Raw genomic sequence first — 14,587 nt, 5'->3', positions numbered from 1 at the left:
ATTAAACTGTTGGCAAAAGACAGCGATCTGCGCCTTTGCGTAGTCCCACCACAATATCGGGTTATCAAAATTATTCTTTCTTTCTTTGAGGCTAATCCAAAACACTTTGAAAGCTTCACAAAAAGCAGCATTTTCCAGCAACATGACATTGAACTTCCAATATGGGCTGCCATGTTGCTGCAGAGCAAGCTTAAAGGACAAGGTTACAGCCAGGTGATCAGAAAAAAGAGAAGGCACAATATCAGATTTCAATATCTTGTCAAGCATTACAGTATTGACATAAATTCTGTCTAACTTGGCTAGTGTGTGCATCTGAGACGTACATCTAGACCAAGTAAACTGCCGTTGCATAGGGTGCTGAATACGCCAGACATCTATTAATCCCGTCGTCTTGATGATTTTCTCCAAAGGTTTGGCAGATCTAGGATGTGGCTCCGCACTGTTTCTATCTAACGCAGGGTCAAGAGTGCAGTTGAAGTCGCCACTCATTATAAAAGAGCAATTTAAGTCAATTGTACTCAGAAGATCCTCTAGCTTTAGAAAGAAGTTTTGCCTTTCAGCATTCTTACAGGGGGCATATATGTTTACAAAAACAAAGATTTGATTATTGGCAGTGAATTGAAGACAAGCCAGATGTCCGGGAATTATTTCATTATTTTGAACTTGTGTGAGTGTTAATGAGGAGGAGACAAAGAAAGCAATTCCAGCAGTGAGACAATTGATATCACTGAAGAACCACTGGCCCTTCATTAGCCTTCTCCATTGGGCTTGGCCATTCAGATCTCCATGCGTTTCTTGCAGTAACAAGACATCCAGGTGCAAACGCCGGGTCAGATCTTTTACCTGAACTTTGCGTTCTAAACTAACACCACCGTTAATGTTTAGACTACCAAAACTAACACTCATTCTTTCGGAAAAAGAAAGAAGATAAATAACTAAATAGATCAAAAAACCCATGGGGACCTCATTTACGAAGCTCCTGCCGAGCTTTCTGGATCATTTTTCTTAGCCGGTGCTTCTGAGCATCAGTGAAATTTGGAGTGTCAGGGTTGTGCACAATTTCCTTCAATTTAAAAATCAACATCTGCAGATCAGGGAAATGATCTTTCAGTTCAATGTTCCTTTTCCGATAGGAATCTCTCAAAAAGTCCTGAAGCTCGTCATCCGAAGGGCTGTTTACAGCCTTTAGAATCTGAGAGGACTCCTCTTGACCCTCACCATCAGATTCCTCATATGGGGAATCAATTGGTGTTTCAGCTTCCTGGCGCACATCACATGATTGCTCAGTTTCAATAAAGTAAACTTCTTCAGGAACGTTTTGTGCCAGAGTCACATTTGAAACTTCTTCGGGATGCGAGGTGGGGGGCTCCAAGCATGTTTGTGACATGACCACCATGCTCGATTCAAGGATGTCACTCTCTTCCAGTGGATTTAAATTATCCTCTTTTATTCTCTCTGTGCCCTTATTTTCCTCATTTATTCCTTTTTTAGGGGGAGATTTTAAGTGCTTTTCCTCCTCTTGCGATTGACAGGAGGAAGCTGCACAATGAACGTCCTCGTGTGAGATGACACTGTCTGAAGGATCAGCGACACTCACTGGGATTGGAAAGTTAGAATCCACTTTTTCCTTGATGATGTTTGTACTAGTGGAGGTGTCCTTTTCCTCCAATAAGGCAAACCTGTTTTCACATTGAAATCCAGTGATGGAGTTGTCACTGATTTGCCTTTTCCCAGAAGGTGACGCACTTCTTACAGCCGATTTACGTTTTTTTACTTTGGAAACGGTGACAAACCCCTCATTTGCGCTGTCCATTGATTCAACGGGAGGGGGCGTGTCCACTTGTTTACCTGGTTTATCCTGCACATTTGTCGAGCAGGAAACGTTAACATTAATCTGCGAGTCATTGTTTCCCGTTTCGACCATGTTAGGCTGTTCCTTCTGATTGCGGCAAAACCGTTTCATATGTCCCACTGCACCACAACCAAAGCACTTTAGGGTGTCGGTGGTGATGTATACTTGATAATCGCGGCCATTTGTCGTGAATTTTAAAGCAACATTCAAGGAGGGATATTCCTTTTTGAGAACCATAAAGACCTGCCTACGGAAACTCATCACGTGACTGACACGTTCATCCTTACAGCCCAAAGGGAGCATTATTAATGGGGACACACATTGCCCATATCGCTGCAGCGCTGTAAGGATTGTATCGGTATCGAGAAATGGTGGTGCATTTGAAATAACCACTTTCTGAGCAGGAGTATCCAAGGGATAAACCATAACAAAGTGTCCGGAGTCGAGGGACAAACCTTGTTGTACGATGAGAGCAATGTGCTCTACATCGGACACAAACACGATAACCCGTTTGTTCATACGCGACGCCGCACGTACTTTATCAAACCCGATCATGTTCCCGATCGTGAGAACAATAGCTTCGACTGTAATACCCTCGGGTGGAGAACACGCAATGCCATGCTCACGTGATAATTGCTCAAACGCTGCATATCGCTGCGAGTGAGCAGCCGCCATGTTTGGACACACGAGGCTCGACCTCGTCCTCCCAGCTCGGGAAGAAGAAGTTAGTAATGTACTCCGACTTTCCCAGCTTAGGGAAAGGGAGCGTTAAAAAAACAAACTAAGGAAATATAAGCGGGAAAAAAAAGGTTTGAAGTGAAGAAAATAAGTCGGGGGAAAAAACAACAGGGAACCGCCCAAAAACGGCGATTACCTTAACCTGCACAATAAGTGTGCTCTATGGCTCTCTCTCTCGTCTCAACATAGAAGGGGAAACACAGGGAAGCTTTACAAATAGAAACAAGCACACGAAGGAGCGAAATGGGGGGGAGGAGGGGTGGAACAAACAGCCAAGACAGAGCACTCACGACACGAAGCGAGCAGACGCCATGACACTGCACCCAGCGCACCGACAGCCGATAGGTGGCGACAGAGAGGGAGAGGGAGAGCGAGAGAGAGAGAGAGAGAGAGAGAGAGAGAGAGAGACCGTGTAGAGAGAGAGAGAGAGAGAGAGAGACAGAGAGACAGAGAGACAGAGAGAGAGAGAGAGAGAGAGAGAGAGACACACACACATACACACACACACACACAGAGAGGCAGAAACAGGGAGAGAGAGAGAGACAGAGAGACAGAGAGACAGAGAGACAGAGACAGAGACAGAGAGAGAGAGAGAGAGAGAGAGAGAGAGAGAGAGAGAGAGAGACAGAGACAGAGACAGAGACAGAGAGAGAGAGAGAGGGAGAAAGAGAGAGAGAGAGAGACAAAGGAAACACTCAAGTCAGTAAGTTTACAGATTGGGAGATTGGGTTAGGATAGGTTCATGGGAGTCATAAAGATCATCAGTCAGGATAGGGGATGACACGAGGTGGTGGAGCACTGACTGATTGAAGCCCTAGAGGGAATATTTTGAAAGAATTGCCTCTGGAATGTGGTTCCCATAGACGTGAGGCATAAAATAGTTGAGGTGTGCACTCAGCCTGAATTTTGGAAGTTTACACCAGTTGGGGGGGGGGGGGGGAGGGTTACTGGAAGAACTTGTCCATCCTGGAGTTGCTGGTGAGTGTCAGAGGACTGAGGCAGCAATATCGGAGAATAGACTTCAGAAAACAGACCATCGACCAGTCTGTATTGCAAAAGCAGATTGTTGTTGTCCTCGTGTGCTTGTGCTTCGGCCTCATCAAGGGAGATTCCCACAAATTTGAGAGCTTCAGATTGCACAGAATCCAGAGGAGACAGGTGTGCCGCTGGAAGGGCAGCTCTTATTGGAGAGTAGTACTCCCTCGAGCTACGGATTACACCAACGTATGGAGATAAGCGGCAGGAAGACAGTGGGAGCAGCTCCAACAAGAATAGAAAAAAAAGACTCGTCGATAGGTATGCAACACAAGAGCTGGTGTTTTGGGCCGGTGTTTTGAAAAAAAATGAAGAGTACTCTCTTAATCTACGGATAACAGACTTGGGAAGACAACTCCACAAACAAGAGAAAAGGAGGTCAAATTATTGTACATGATGATGTAGTTCAGATTAATGTGGCTACATTACTCGGTACGTTCAACTGAAACTCATGACTGCTTGTCATGGTTGACCTTTCAAAAATGATATTCATTCCTGGGTAACGCTGAAAAATACTCATCAGGTAAACAAGGTATACGTCAGCTGGAGTGTTTCCAGCTGGAGCGCCCGCTTTGAGTCTGAGATTTTTGGCGGCTTCAACCAAGGCCCTAACAAACCAAAGACTTTATAAATGTGCTGCTTCCGTACTTGATGCTCAGCATTTAAGAGGATAAACCAAGGATAAACAACCATAGGTCGGCAACCATTGCGTGCGCTTGATGGGCAGAATGGCCTCTTCCTGCATTGAAGTTCCTCGTAAGGGAACTCGTGTTTGTTATTCATAAAAAGTTGCTCAAATTGCTCATGATCATATTACAACTAAACATTCCGCATTTGTGAGATACATGGACCAATCATCCTCACCCAATGAGTGCATGAGAAAAGGAAAATTGGCGACACCAAAAGTTTCACCTGCAATATGAAAATCTCAACTCGAAGGATGTTTTTTTTCTATACAAAGTCAGGGTTCATGGAATAGTTGGAACACAGAACGGATCAGGGTATAAGAGAACATTGGAAAAAGGGGGGACATGCACCAACAGCAGTATGGAGTGGGAACAGTGGCAAGTGAAGGAGGAAATGCCAACAGCAGGGCTGACGGAGAAAAAAGACGGAGATGGTCAAATAAGGGATCTGGGTAAGGACGAGGGGTAGCGGAGAATGCAAGGGTTGAATAAGATGGATACAGATGCAAATTTTTTGAGAGGAGGGGGTGGTTTAACGGGTGGGAAAAGATCATGGTTTTTGATGGGGGAAATTATGGTGAACAGCTGTCTTGAAGACCTGGAATGGAGAGTGAGATTGAAGAGAATGTGGAAGTTGGTTCCACAGGTGGGAAAAAGAGGAACAAATAAGTGGAGGGGAGCCGTGATCCTGGATTATGGGAGTTTCATTTGAAGAGGGTTGCTGGTGTACCGTATGTGCCCTACAGAAAGATGGGGGAACAAAGCATGTAGAGGCCAGAGGGTGCAAGACCATAAAGGAGGTGGAAGAAAACAGCGACCACCGACCTGTCTGCAATGGGAAAGTGAGAGGCCCATATACTTAACCTTAGCATGGGAGATTACAATGATCTTGCAGGCCTTGGTTTCCACAGCATCAAGCTGAGCAGGATGTGAGGCAGGGGTGCCAGCCTAGAGGGGAGAGCAGTAATCCATCAAGTTGTGGATAAAATCCTTCTCGGTGGATAAGAGCTCAGGTGTGCCAAGGAAGGATTTTGAAGCGTGGAGTATGCCTCGTCAGCGAGTAGCTTTGGAGGCCAACTTTGAAATGTGGTTTGCCCACGAGTGATCAGGGCTGGCAGTGAGACATAGGACTTTGAATGACTGAACCTATTTGAGGGGATTGTTAAGAAAGTAGATAGGAGGTTTTACCATACCGTTTCTTTTAGAGAGAGCGAGAGAGAGCGCGAGAGAGAGAGCGAGAGAGAGAGAGAGAGCAAGAGAGAGAGAGCGAGAGAGAGAGAGTGGGATTTCTCAGGATTAAAAGACATATTCGAAGTATTTGACCAACATGTGATTTTATCAAGGTCTGAAAAGAGGGAAGAGGCTTCTACCTGCCAATCTGAAGGATGAGGGATGTCATGACAGAAAGTGGAGCCATTAGCAAAGAGATAAAGAGGATTTCCCAGAGAGCCAGCTAGATTGTTGATGAAGATTAGGAATAGGACTGGGCCCAGAACACTGCCTTAGAGGACATCAGCTTTAACAAGGAGAGGAAATGAAAGGAAAAGGGCAGAGAGAGGCAATGCAAGAGCAGCAAGACAGGTTTTTAGGACACGTGAGCTGATACCTTCCGGTCCAGTTGCAGAATCAGAGTCGAGGGTTTCCAGAAAAGTATTTACCTTCTCAGGTGGAAAAGACAGAGGCCAGGAGCAGTTGGGTGCGACTGGGAAGGGTGGAGACAGAGAGTGATAGGTTTGGGGACACAATATTTGGAAGCAAACAAAATCGATGCATTCGGCCTTCTCATGAGCGTAGTTGCCTGTAGTGCAATTTCAAGAGGAGCGGATGAAGGAGGAGCGTACTACAGAGACAAACTTATCAAGGCAGCACCAGGTTTTAGAGAAGGGAGACAAGTTTGAAAGTTCAATCTTGAAGTTGGCAGATGCTGTTTTCTGGTTCTCCTGAGAGTCGGAACACTTGTTGCGGCCTTTTGGGAATGACCAGAGGTTGCTTTCAGTGAGATTTGCCTTCCAGGAGGAGAATGCAAGTTGTTTCAAGGCAACTGTCTCACCACAGGATTCAGTGTACCATGGATGAGAGGCCGGGTAGGATAACTGAAGATGAGGTGGGATGAATCGATGCATAAAGGAGAGCGGGTTTCTGTGGAAGAAGTTAATATCGGAGGCGGTATATCTACGAGTCCAGTCTTGAGTGAAATAGCAGATCCACCGTCGCTGAGCCTGTTCTCTGAGAACAGCGAGAGCGATAGATATACTCGAGATATGCACAGTGTGTTATTCATTCTTCCATTTGCTATAAAATGGCTGTTATGAACTTCTAGTTAAATTTTATCAAACATAAGTTGTTCAAGCAAGGTTTAAAAAAGATCCTTCCATCCCATGTTCCAACCCCCTTAGGAGGGATTACTGTTCCCATGACGTCATTTCACAAGCTGAGAATAAACCCTGGACACATGTTCACTCCACTGTGAGATGCTACCAATGCATCTTCGAGGCAAGCAATGCACTTGGTAGTTTGCCATTACCTCCCTAACATGGGTCAGCATTTTCACTTGCACTTCCTGCTTGTTATTTGCTCTCCCTGGACGTCGGGGTCGGCGGTCTGGTCCTCCGCCATCCGGGCATAGTCGATCCCGAGGTGGACCGCGTGTGCGACGGACCGGGAAAGGCAATCCGCCACCGGGTTGTCTTTACCCGCGACGTGACGGATGTCCGTCGTGTACTCGGACACGGCAGAGAGGTGACGTTGCTGCCGGGCCGACCATGGCTCGGCGACCTTGGCCATCGCGAACACAAGGGGCTTGTGATCGACGAAAGCCGTGAACGGGCGGCCCTCGAGCAGATGGCGGAAGTGTCGGACCGCCAGGTGGAGCCCGAGCAGCTCGCGGTCGAAGGTGCTGTAGCGGCGTTCGTGCGGGCGAAGCTGCCGGCTGAAAAAGCCTGGTGTTGGGCTAGCGGCTAGGGTGCCACCTTAGGATCCTAGGATCCTGGGTTTGAATCCCGGTCGATCGCTGAATTAACGCCAGGGGGGTTGACTCAGCCTGTCATCCTTCCGAGGTCGGCTAATTGAGTACCAGTTCACTGGTAATTCCCTGCTTGTCGTAAAAGGCGACAAAAAGGGTTGGCGGCAGGAAGGGCATCCGGCCGTAAAACATTGCTTCAAAAAGCGGACCAAAAAACAACAACAACCACGGTCCCCGAAAAAGGCCAACCCCCGCCTTGCGGGGAAAATGGCCTCTAAAGGTGTTTTTGTTTTTGTTTTTTCCTGCTTGTTATTTGCTGTTAATATTCGTGTTAGAATGCTTATTGTATTTCATTTACTTTCCTAATATATTTACTTGTTTTCTTTTTTCAGGTTGACAATGGGGAAACAAGAACAGGAAGAGCAGTTGAAAGTTTGACTTGTTGTCAAATATCAAATGTGATGTTTACCAGTGATTGATCACACAATGGTCGAGGCCTCACTGTTAGGTTACGTGAGAATATCCAATCATGGACATTGCGTTATTAACCTCGACAGAGGGGAGAGGGTATTGCATACATGCATGTATGTCTGTATGTCTGTCTGTCTGTCTGTCCTCACAAAACATGTCTATCAATTACGTACCGTTGGAACGGAGTATGTCTATTAATTACTTAGTATTGAAATCTGAGTACGTCTACTCATTACGTATGACAAAAACTTAAGTACGGGTATTAATTATGTACTATTTGAACGGAGTACGTCTATTAATTACATACCACAAAAACTTAAGTACGTCTAGTAATTACGTACTATTGGAACAGAGGATGTCTGTTAATTACTTATAAATGTGGTATGTCTATTCATTACATACCATGGGAATGTGAGTACGTCTAGTAATTACGTACCACTGGAACATAATAAGTCTATTAATTACATACCATGGGAATGTGAGTACATCTATTAATTACATACCACTAGAACATAAGTATGTCTATTAATTACATACCATGGGAACCTGTGTGCGTCTAATAATTACATACTATTGGAATGGGGTACGTCTACTAATTACGTATGACAAAAACTTAAGTACGGGTATTAATTATGTACTATTTGAACGGAGTACGTCTACTAATTACGTACCACAAAAACTTAAGTACGTGTAGTAATTACGTACTATTGGAACAGAGGATGTCTGTTAATTACTTATATTACGATTGAAATGTGGTATGCCTATTCATTACATACCATGGGAATGTGAGTACGTCTACTAATTACGTACCACTGGAACATAATAAGTCTATTAATTACATACCATGGGAATGTGAGTACGTCTAGTAATTATGTACCACTGGAACATAATAAGTCTATTAATTACATACCATGGGAATGTGAGTACGTCTAGTAATTACATACCACTGGAACATAAGTATGTCTATTAATTACATACCATGGGAACCTGTGTGCGTCTAATAATTACATACTATTGGAATGGAGTACGTCTATTAATTACGTACTATGGGAATGTGAGTACGTCTATAAATTACTTACTACGGAAATGTGAGTAAATCTATTAATTACGCACTAATCAGAACGTGAGTATGTGTATTAATTACAACTATTGAAACGTATAAGACGATAAGTTATCTATTAAATACGTACATTTGCAATGCAAGTATGTCTATTAATTATGTACTTCTATTATGTATTAATTACACTATTGTTAGTTACGTAATGACATAAAAACACCACAGAAAATACATCACACAAAATAAATCCTGGTGAGATTCTGCAATGTCTGATTACTCTTTCTTGTTATTGTTGTTAAAAGATGTTCCTGTATTTCATTTCATTTCATTTCCTTTACTGGCATGAATCAATGCACCTGGCCCAGGTTGTCGAAATTGTACTTGTGCCGCAGCCAGCGATGTCCGGCTTGGAGGCATCCTGTGTGGTTGTACACGTATCGCACGTCCAACCCCTCGCAGTGAAAAAACTTGCCTTTAAACAGCTGTCAGGGCAGGGCAGACAAGACAATGAATACATGACAGCGATTCAGGATAATTAACCACGTGAGTGTTGTAGGGTGGGGAGAACAGTTTAGTGGTTGATAAGAAGGGATACAATGAGAATGGGTAGCTGGTACGTGCTGCTTCCTGACATGATGCTCAGCATTTTCTTTAAAAAAAGGATAGAGCATGGACAAGCAGCCTTTGGTTGGCAACCATTGCACAGGCATGATGGGCCAAATGGCCTCTTGCTGTGTTGACGTATACATGATCAAAGTCACCATTGTAAAATGCATTTCTTTTTAAGTTTGTGGATACAATGTCCTGCAATTCTCGTGTATTTTGTCAGTATAAATTAATCAGTCACAATAAAAATTGATTGTAGATGGGAATATACTTTGTCCTAAAGTGAAGCACCATCAACTACCATGGCTGCACCCAGCAATACAAGGCCCAATGTTGCTGGGCAGCCGTGCTACTCATTGGTGGTGCTTTCATTTTTAAACACTACTGGGAACTCGAGGGCTGTGATCTGAGATCAATGATGGCTCCCGGTATAGCCAAGTCGTAATATTAATCACATGAAATTCTGCCTCATTATGAAAATAAACTTCTTTTTTTTTCCAAAAAGTTAGGCATTAAAAGATACCAAGACTAAAAATACTAAATGCGTCCATCCGGGAACCATAATAATAAAATAAAATAAAATAAAATAATGGGGAAATTAAATCATAAAAAATAAAAAAATTGAAAATTATAAATATTTAAATATTTGAAAATTATAAATATTTAAATAATTGAAAATTTAAAAAAAATTGAAAATTAAAAAAATAGAGAATTGAAAAAAAATCCGAAAAATGAAAAATAAGTAAATAAAAATTAAATAATGAAACAATTGAAAAATTAAATTATTTTAAATTGAGAATTTCTTTTTGGAAAATTTAATTTTGCCATCAATCATCTCGACTGGTCTCCCATCTCTACTGCCTCTGAGATAAACTGTTCCTGGGAATTCTTCCGAAGTAAATTGCTCTCCATCTCATGCACAGATTCATCCCATCTCATCTTCAGTTGTCCTAGCCTTCCTCCCGTACATGGTACACTGAATATTGTGGTGCGGCATTTGCCCTGAAACAACTTGCCTTCGCCTCTTGTAAGGCTAATCCTACTGAAGGCAATGTCAGTTCCTTTCAAAAAGCTCAGAACAAGTGTGTCTACCCTCAGGAGAGCCAGTAAACAATATCTCTCCACTCTCAAACCTGTCTCCCACCTCCAAATCCTGGTGGCGTCTGGTCAAATCTGTTTCTGGTGTTTGTTCCACCTCCATCCCTTCCCTTCCCTCAAACGGCTACACAGCTGACCGCGTGAAAAAGCTGAATGCCTCAACCCTGTATTTGCCTCCAAATCTTGTGTCCCAAACCCGTCTCTCTCCATACCCACCTTACCAAGTCGTAGCCATCTGCTCCTGGACTCGGTGTCCGTCTCTCCTGACAAGGTGGAGAAGTTTTGCGAAGTCCTTTCTGGGCACTTCTGAGCTTCTCACCACATGCAAAGCTTTCATCCGCAGCTTGATGGAATACTGCTCTCCCCTCTGAGCTGGTGCTCCTGCCTCACAACTAGCTCAGCTTCACGCTGTGGAAACCAAAGCATTCAGAATCATTGGAATCTCCCACGAGGAAGCTGATTCTGTGGGCCTTTCACTCGCTCATCATGGGCAGGTTGGTGGTCTTTCTGACTTATACCGACTCCTCTCCGGCCTTGCTTCCCCTGCTCTGTCTGTGCTCTGCTCCCCAAATATTCCTGTAGATGCACAAGATCCGCGAGCAACCCTCTTCTGGTGAAACTGCCAAAATCAAGACTCTCTGCTCACCTTCACTCTTTCATTTCTCTTTTTCTCCACCTCTGGAACAAACTCCCACACTCTCTTCAATCCCACTCCTCCCTCCAAGTCTTCAAAACAGCTGTTCACTACCATCTTTTATCTTCCCCCATCCAAAACCTTGGTATTTTCTACCTCCGTTAAAGCACCCCAAATGCACCTTTTTCAATCTCCAACTTCTTTCCTGAAATTCCTAGTAGTGTTCATTTGCTTTATACCGTGTACCCCTTCCCTCCACCCCCCGCCTCAATGGCCCTCTCCCTTCCACAGATCTCCTGATGTCCCTGTTCTCCACTGTGGGTGAGCTTGTGTGCTTTCTTCTCTCTCCTTCCCGTCTCCCGCTCCCTTTATTGTGTTTTATGTGTCCGCGCATGTTTTCGTGTTTAATGTGTTAGCTCTTACACGAGCCTCGAGTTTACAATATATATATATATATATATATATATATATATATATATATATATATATATATATATATATATATATATATATATATATATTTCTATATAAATTATATATATATATATATGTATGTATATATATATATATATATATATATAATTTATGCACATGAAGTCAGCATCATGTCATAGGGTCAGTGTGCTTCTTTGGTTAAATTTAATATTCCTGACTGCAAACCTCCTAACTAGTGATGAGCAGTGCAGAACAATGTGTTCGCGTGGCAGGCGACACTTGCTGCTACAGGTTGTGCAGCAATTGCTGGGGTGAGACTCAATCTGTGCCTTGCTTCCTCATCAAGTTAGGGGGTTCAATCTGTACATATATATGTACATATATATATATATATATATATATATATATATATATATATATATATATATATATATATATTGCGGTTTTTAGAACCTTCACATGTAAATTTAGTAGTAAATTCCCTTATAAATAAACCCCTGTGTACATTTCCCCTTAATTGGCTGTTAATTGAAATAAGTGCACCTTCGTTAGTCCATGTACAACACGTAGCGAATCATAGAACGTCTCTATAGTTATATCATTATTCTGTGTTCCAGGTAAGGCTGTGTTTCCAATAGTTGACTCTCCGTTGCATCAAATCAAATAAGATAGGATCCCTCGCAATATCCCCATGGCCTCCTAAAAGCGCCAGTACGGCGGCATTCGCTGCTACTGCTTTGGGTTGTTTTCAGCGTCTGCAAAACTCCATTGCCCACGAGGTCATCTCGGAGAAGAAGGGCGTGGCCCCACCTCGTCATCAAAGGTGGAGCCAGGGAGCCCCCTAACGACCAACCAGGAATTGGTGGGCATGGCTTGAGAGGGCGTGGACAAAAAGATCTAGCAGGTTCGTGAATGTTCCACGGGGGTGGATCTAAAACCCTGGGCGCAAGGCCCCCACCAGACGACGCATGAGGCAGAGACGCGCAGACGAGCAAGGAGAAGGTACGAGCGGATGAGCTTCAGAGGCACACGAGAAAGGAGCACTGGAGAGACGCATAAGGAGGCTGACGACTGGGGGTTTTCGCGACTGAACCAAGAACAAGTGCGTGCCCGCGGGACACCAATGGCATGCCGCGATTCCCAGACCTCCCTGCCGCCCGTTCTGTGGACCGTCTGCCTTCTCATCCCTCCAGCCATTCCTGCCTGAGAACCCCCATTAGTGAACGTGAGTTTGTCCTGTTTGTCTTGTCCCTGGGAATAAGTTAAGCCTGTTTAAGAATTGCGCTGTGTCTTCTGTAAATTACTTTCGTTTCTTTGCCTCTCCTTTGGTTTCTTTGGTTGTGTAAATAGTTAATAATAAATACCTGTTCCTCCTTACTTTGGTTTCTTTCTCATCCGATCGCTTTAATGAATTCCCGATTGAGTACCTGTGGCACGATTTTGGCCGAACCGCTTCACAATCGGGTTTAGTCATTGTTAACGGCTTGTGCCGCAGTTCGCTTCGCTCGGCGCAATCCATTAATTACGCTGCGGCACGGGTGGGAGTATTTCCTCGCTGACGGCCGGTGGTAATACTTAGGTATTAAGACTAATTGGGCTTACGACCCTACGTACCATCGGCCGGAAGTGACGTCATACTTCCAGGACCGGCAGAGACAGCCAGCTTAACAGGACAAGGGGATTAACCCCCCCTTGCTAATGGGAGTGCTGTCCCCCGGATCGGTAACAATATATATATATATATATTGTTACGGTTTTTAGAACCTTCACTTTGTAAATTTTAGTAAATGTTCCCTTATAAATGATCCCCTGTAAATATCCCCATTATTTGGCTTTATTAAAGATCGCACCCTAGTTAGTCCATGTACAACACGTAGAGCACCATAGGACCTCTCTGTAGTTATCTCATTATTATGTGTTTCAGTTAAGGATCTGTTCCCAATAGTTGAATCTGCGTTGCATTAATCAAATAAGATAGGCCCCTTCAATTTCCCCAATCATCCCTCCCTCTCTTCAAAGTGCAGAGAGAGCGGTAGGGCAGCGTTCGCTGCCCCTTGTCTTGATTTGATTACTTGCCCCAAGCCGCCATTGAACATGCGGTCTCAGTAGGGCTGTCAACCGATCCGAGACCGGGACGAAATCCTGGCGGTTTCGGCTTTTGAGATGGTCTCGGGACGGTCCCGAGATAAATTGACTGACGCAATTTCTCGGTAAAAAAATCCCGGTTAAAATTCCAACTTCTTGCAGATATTTTCCATAATAGAGGCATTTATTGAGCCTTGCTTTCATTACTCTGCTTCTGCACAAGCATCATTTTTCGCAAGTGCAGCTGAACTGACACAAACGATGATAGATAAAGTAAACTCACTGTTCCAGGATTTTCCCCTTGTCAACAAACAATGCACTGCAAACGAATCCGAATTCCGAATCCGGATCTTCACCAACATCTAATCATGTCGTCCTTGTCACACACGCTGCATCTCCACAAAATTTCGTCCGAATCCGTCCACAACTTTTTGAGATATTGTGTTCACAAACAAACGGACAAACAGACAGGAGTGAAAACATAATCTCCATCGACCTTTGGTGGCGGAGGTAACGAAATCAGGATAAAGGTCCCAATGAAAATCCCCCGCATCGCGGCTTTATTTAAACCGTTGAATCCTTCCGCTGTATCACTCCGCCTCGCCCCGCTGCGGTCACGTGTCCGTCCTTGGAGACGAGTTACGGAATGTGGTTGCTAGGGTCTTTAGCACATTAATATCGAGGGACTCGCTCGAGGCCCCGTGAATGGAGGGACGATGTTTATTTAGATTAAAAACACGTTTATAACGGATTATTCTACACACAATGTATTAATACAAGTACAATACATTATGTAGTTTTATGAAATGAGTTTTTGATGAACGTTTATGTTTAATTGCAACGCTAAATCTATCAATTGTAAGAATCCCTCGGGGTTTGGTTTGACGGTTTGAATGTGAAAGTATTTTGGTTATCTTATCTCCACTTT

At 43.8% G+C, this 14,587-nt stretch overlaps 1 protein-coding gene across 1 annotated transcript in view; it reads right to left on the bottom strand.

Annotated features, from left to right (window-relative positions):
• LOC137419146 (voltage-dependent T-type calcium channel subunit alpha-1G) overlaps positions 1-14,587 on the bottom strand; it is a 640,444-nt gene that overhangs the window by 112,853 nt on the left and 513,004 nt on the right. Inside the window, 1 exon segment of the mRNA XM_078768309.1 lies at positions 9,158-9,283. Within this exon segment, the coding sequence (XP_078624435.1) occupies positions 9,158-9,283 (126 nt within the window).

Source organism: Myxine glutinosa, chromosome 1 (assembly GCF_964187855.1).
Source record: "Myxine glutinosa chromosome 1, kmMyxGlut1.1, whole genome shotgun sequence".
NCBI classification, from domain to species: domain Eukaryota; kingdom Metazoa; phylum Chordata; class Myxini; order Myxiniformes; family Myxinidae; genus Myxine; species Myxine glutinosa.
The sequence above is the reverse complement of the archived record's forward strand: the minus strand, read 5'-3'. Positions and strand labels throughout refer to the sequence as shown.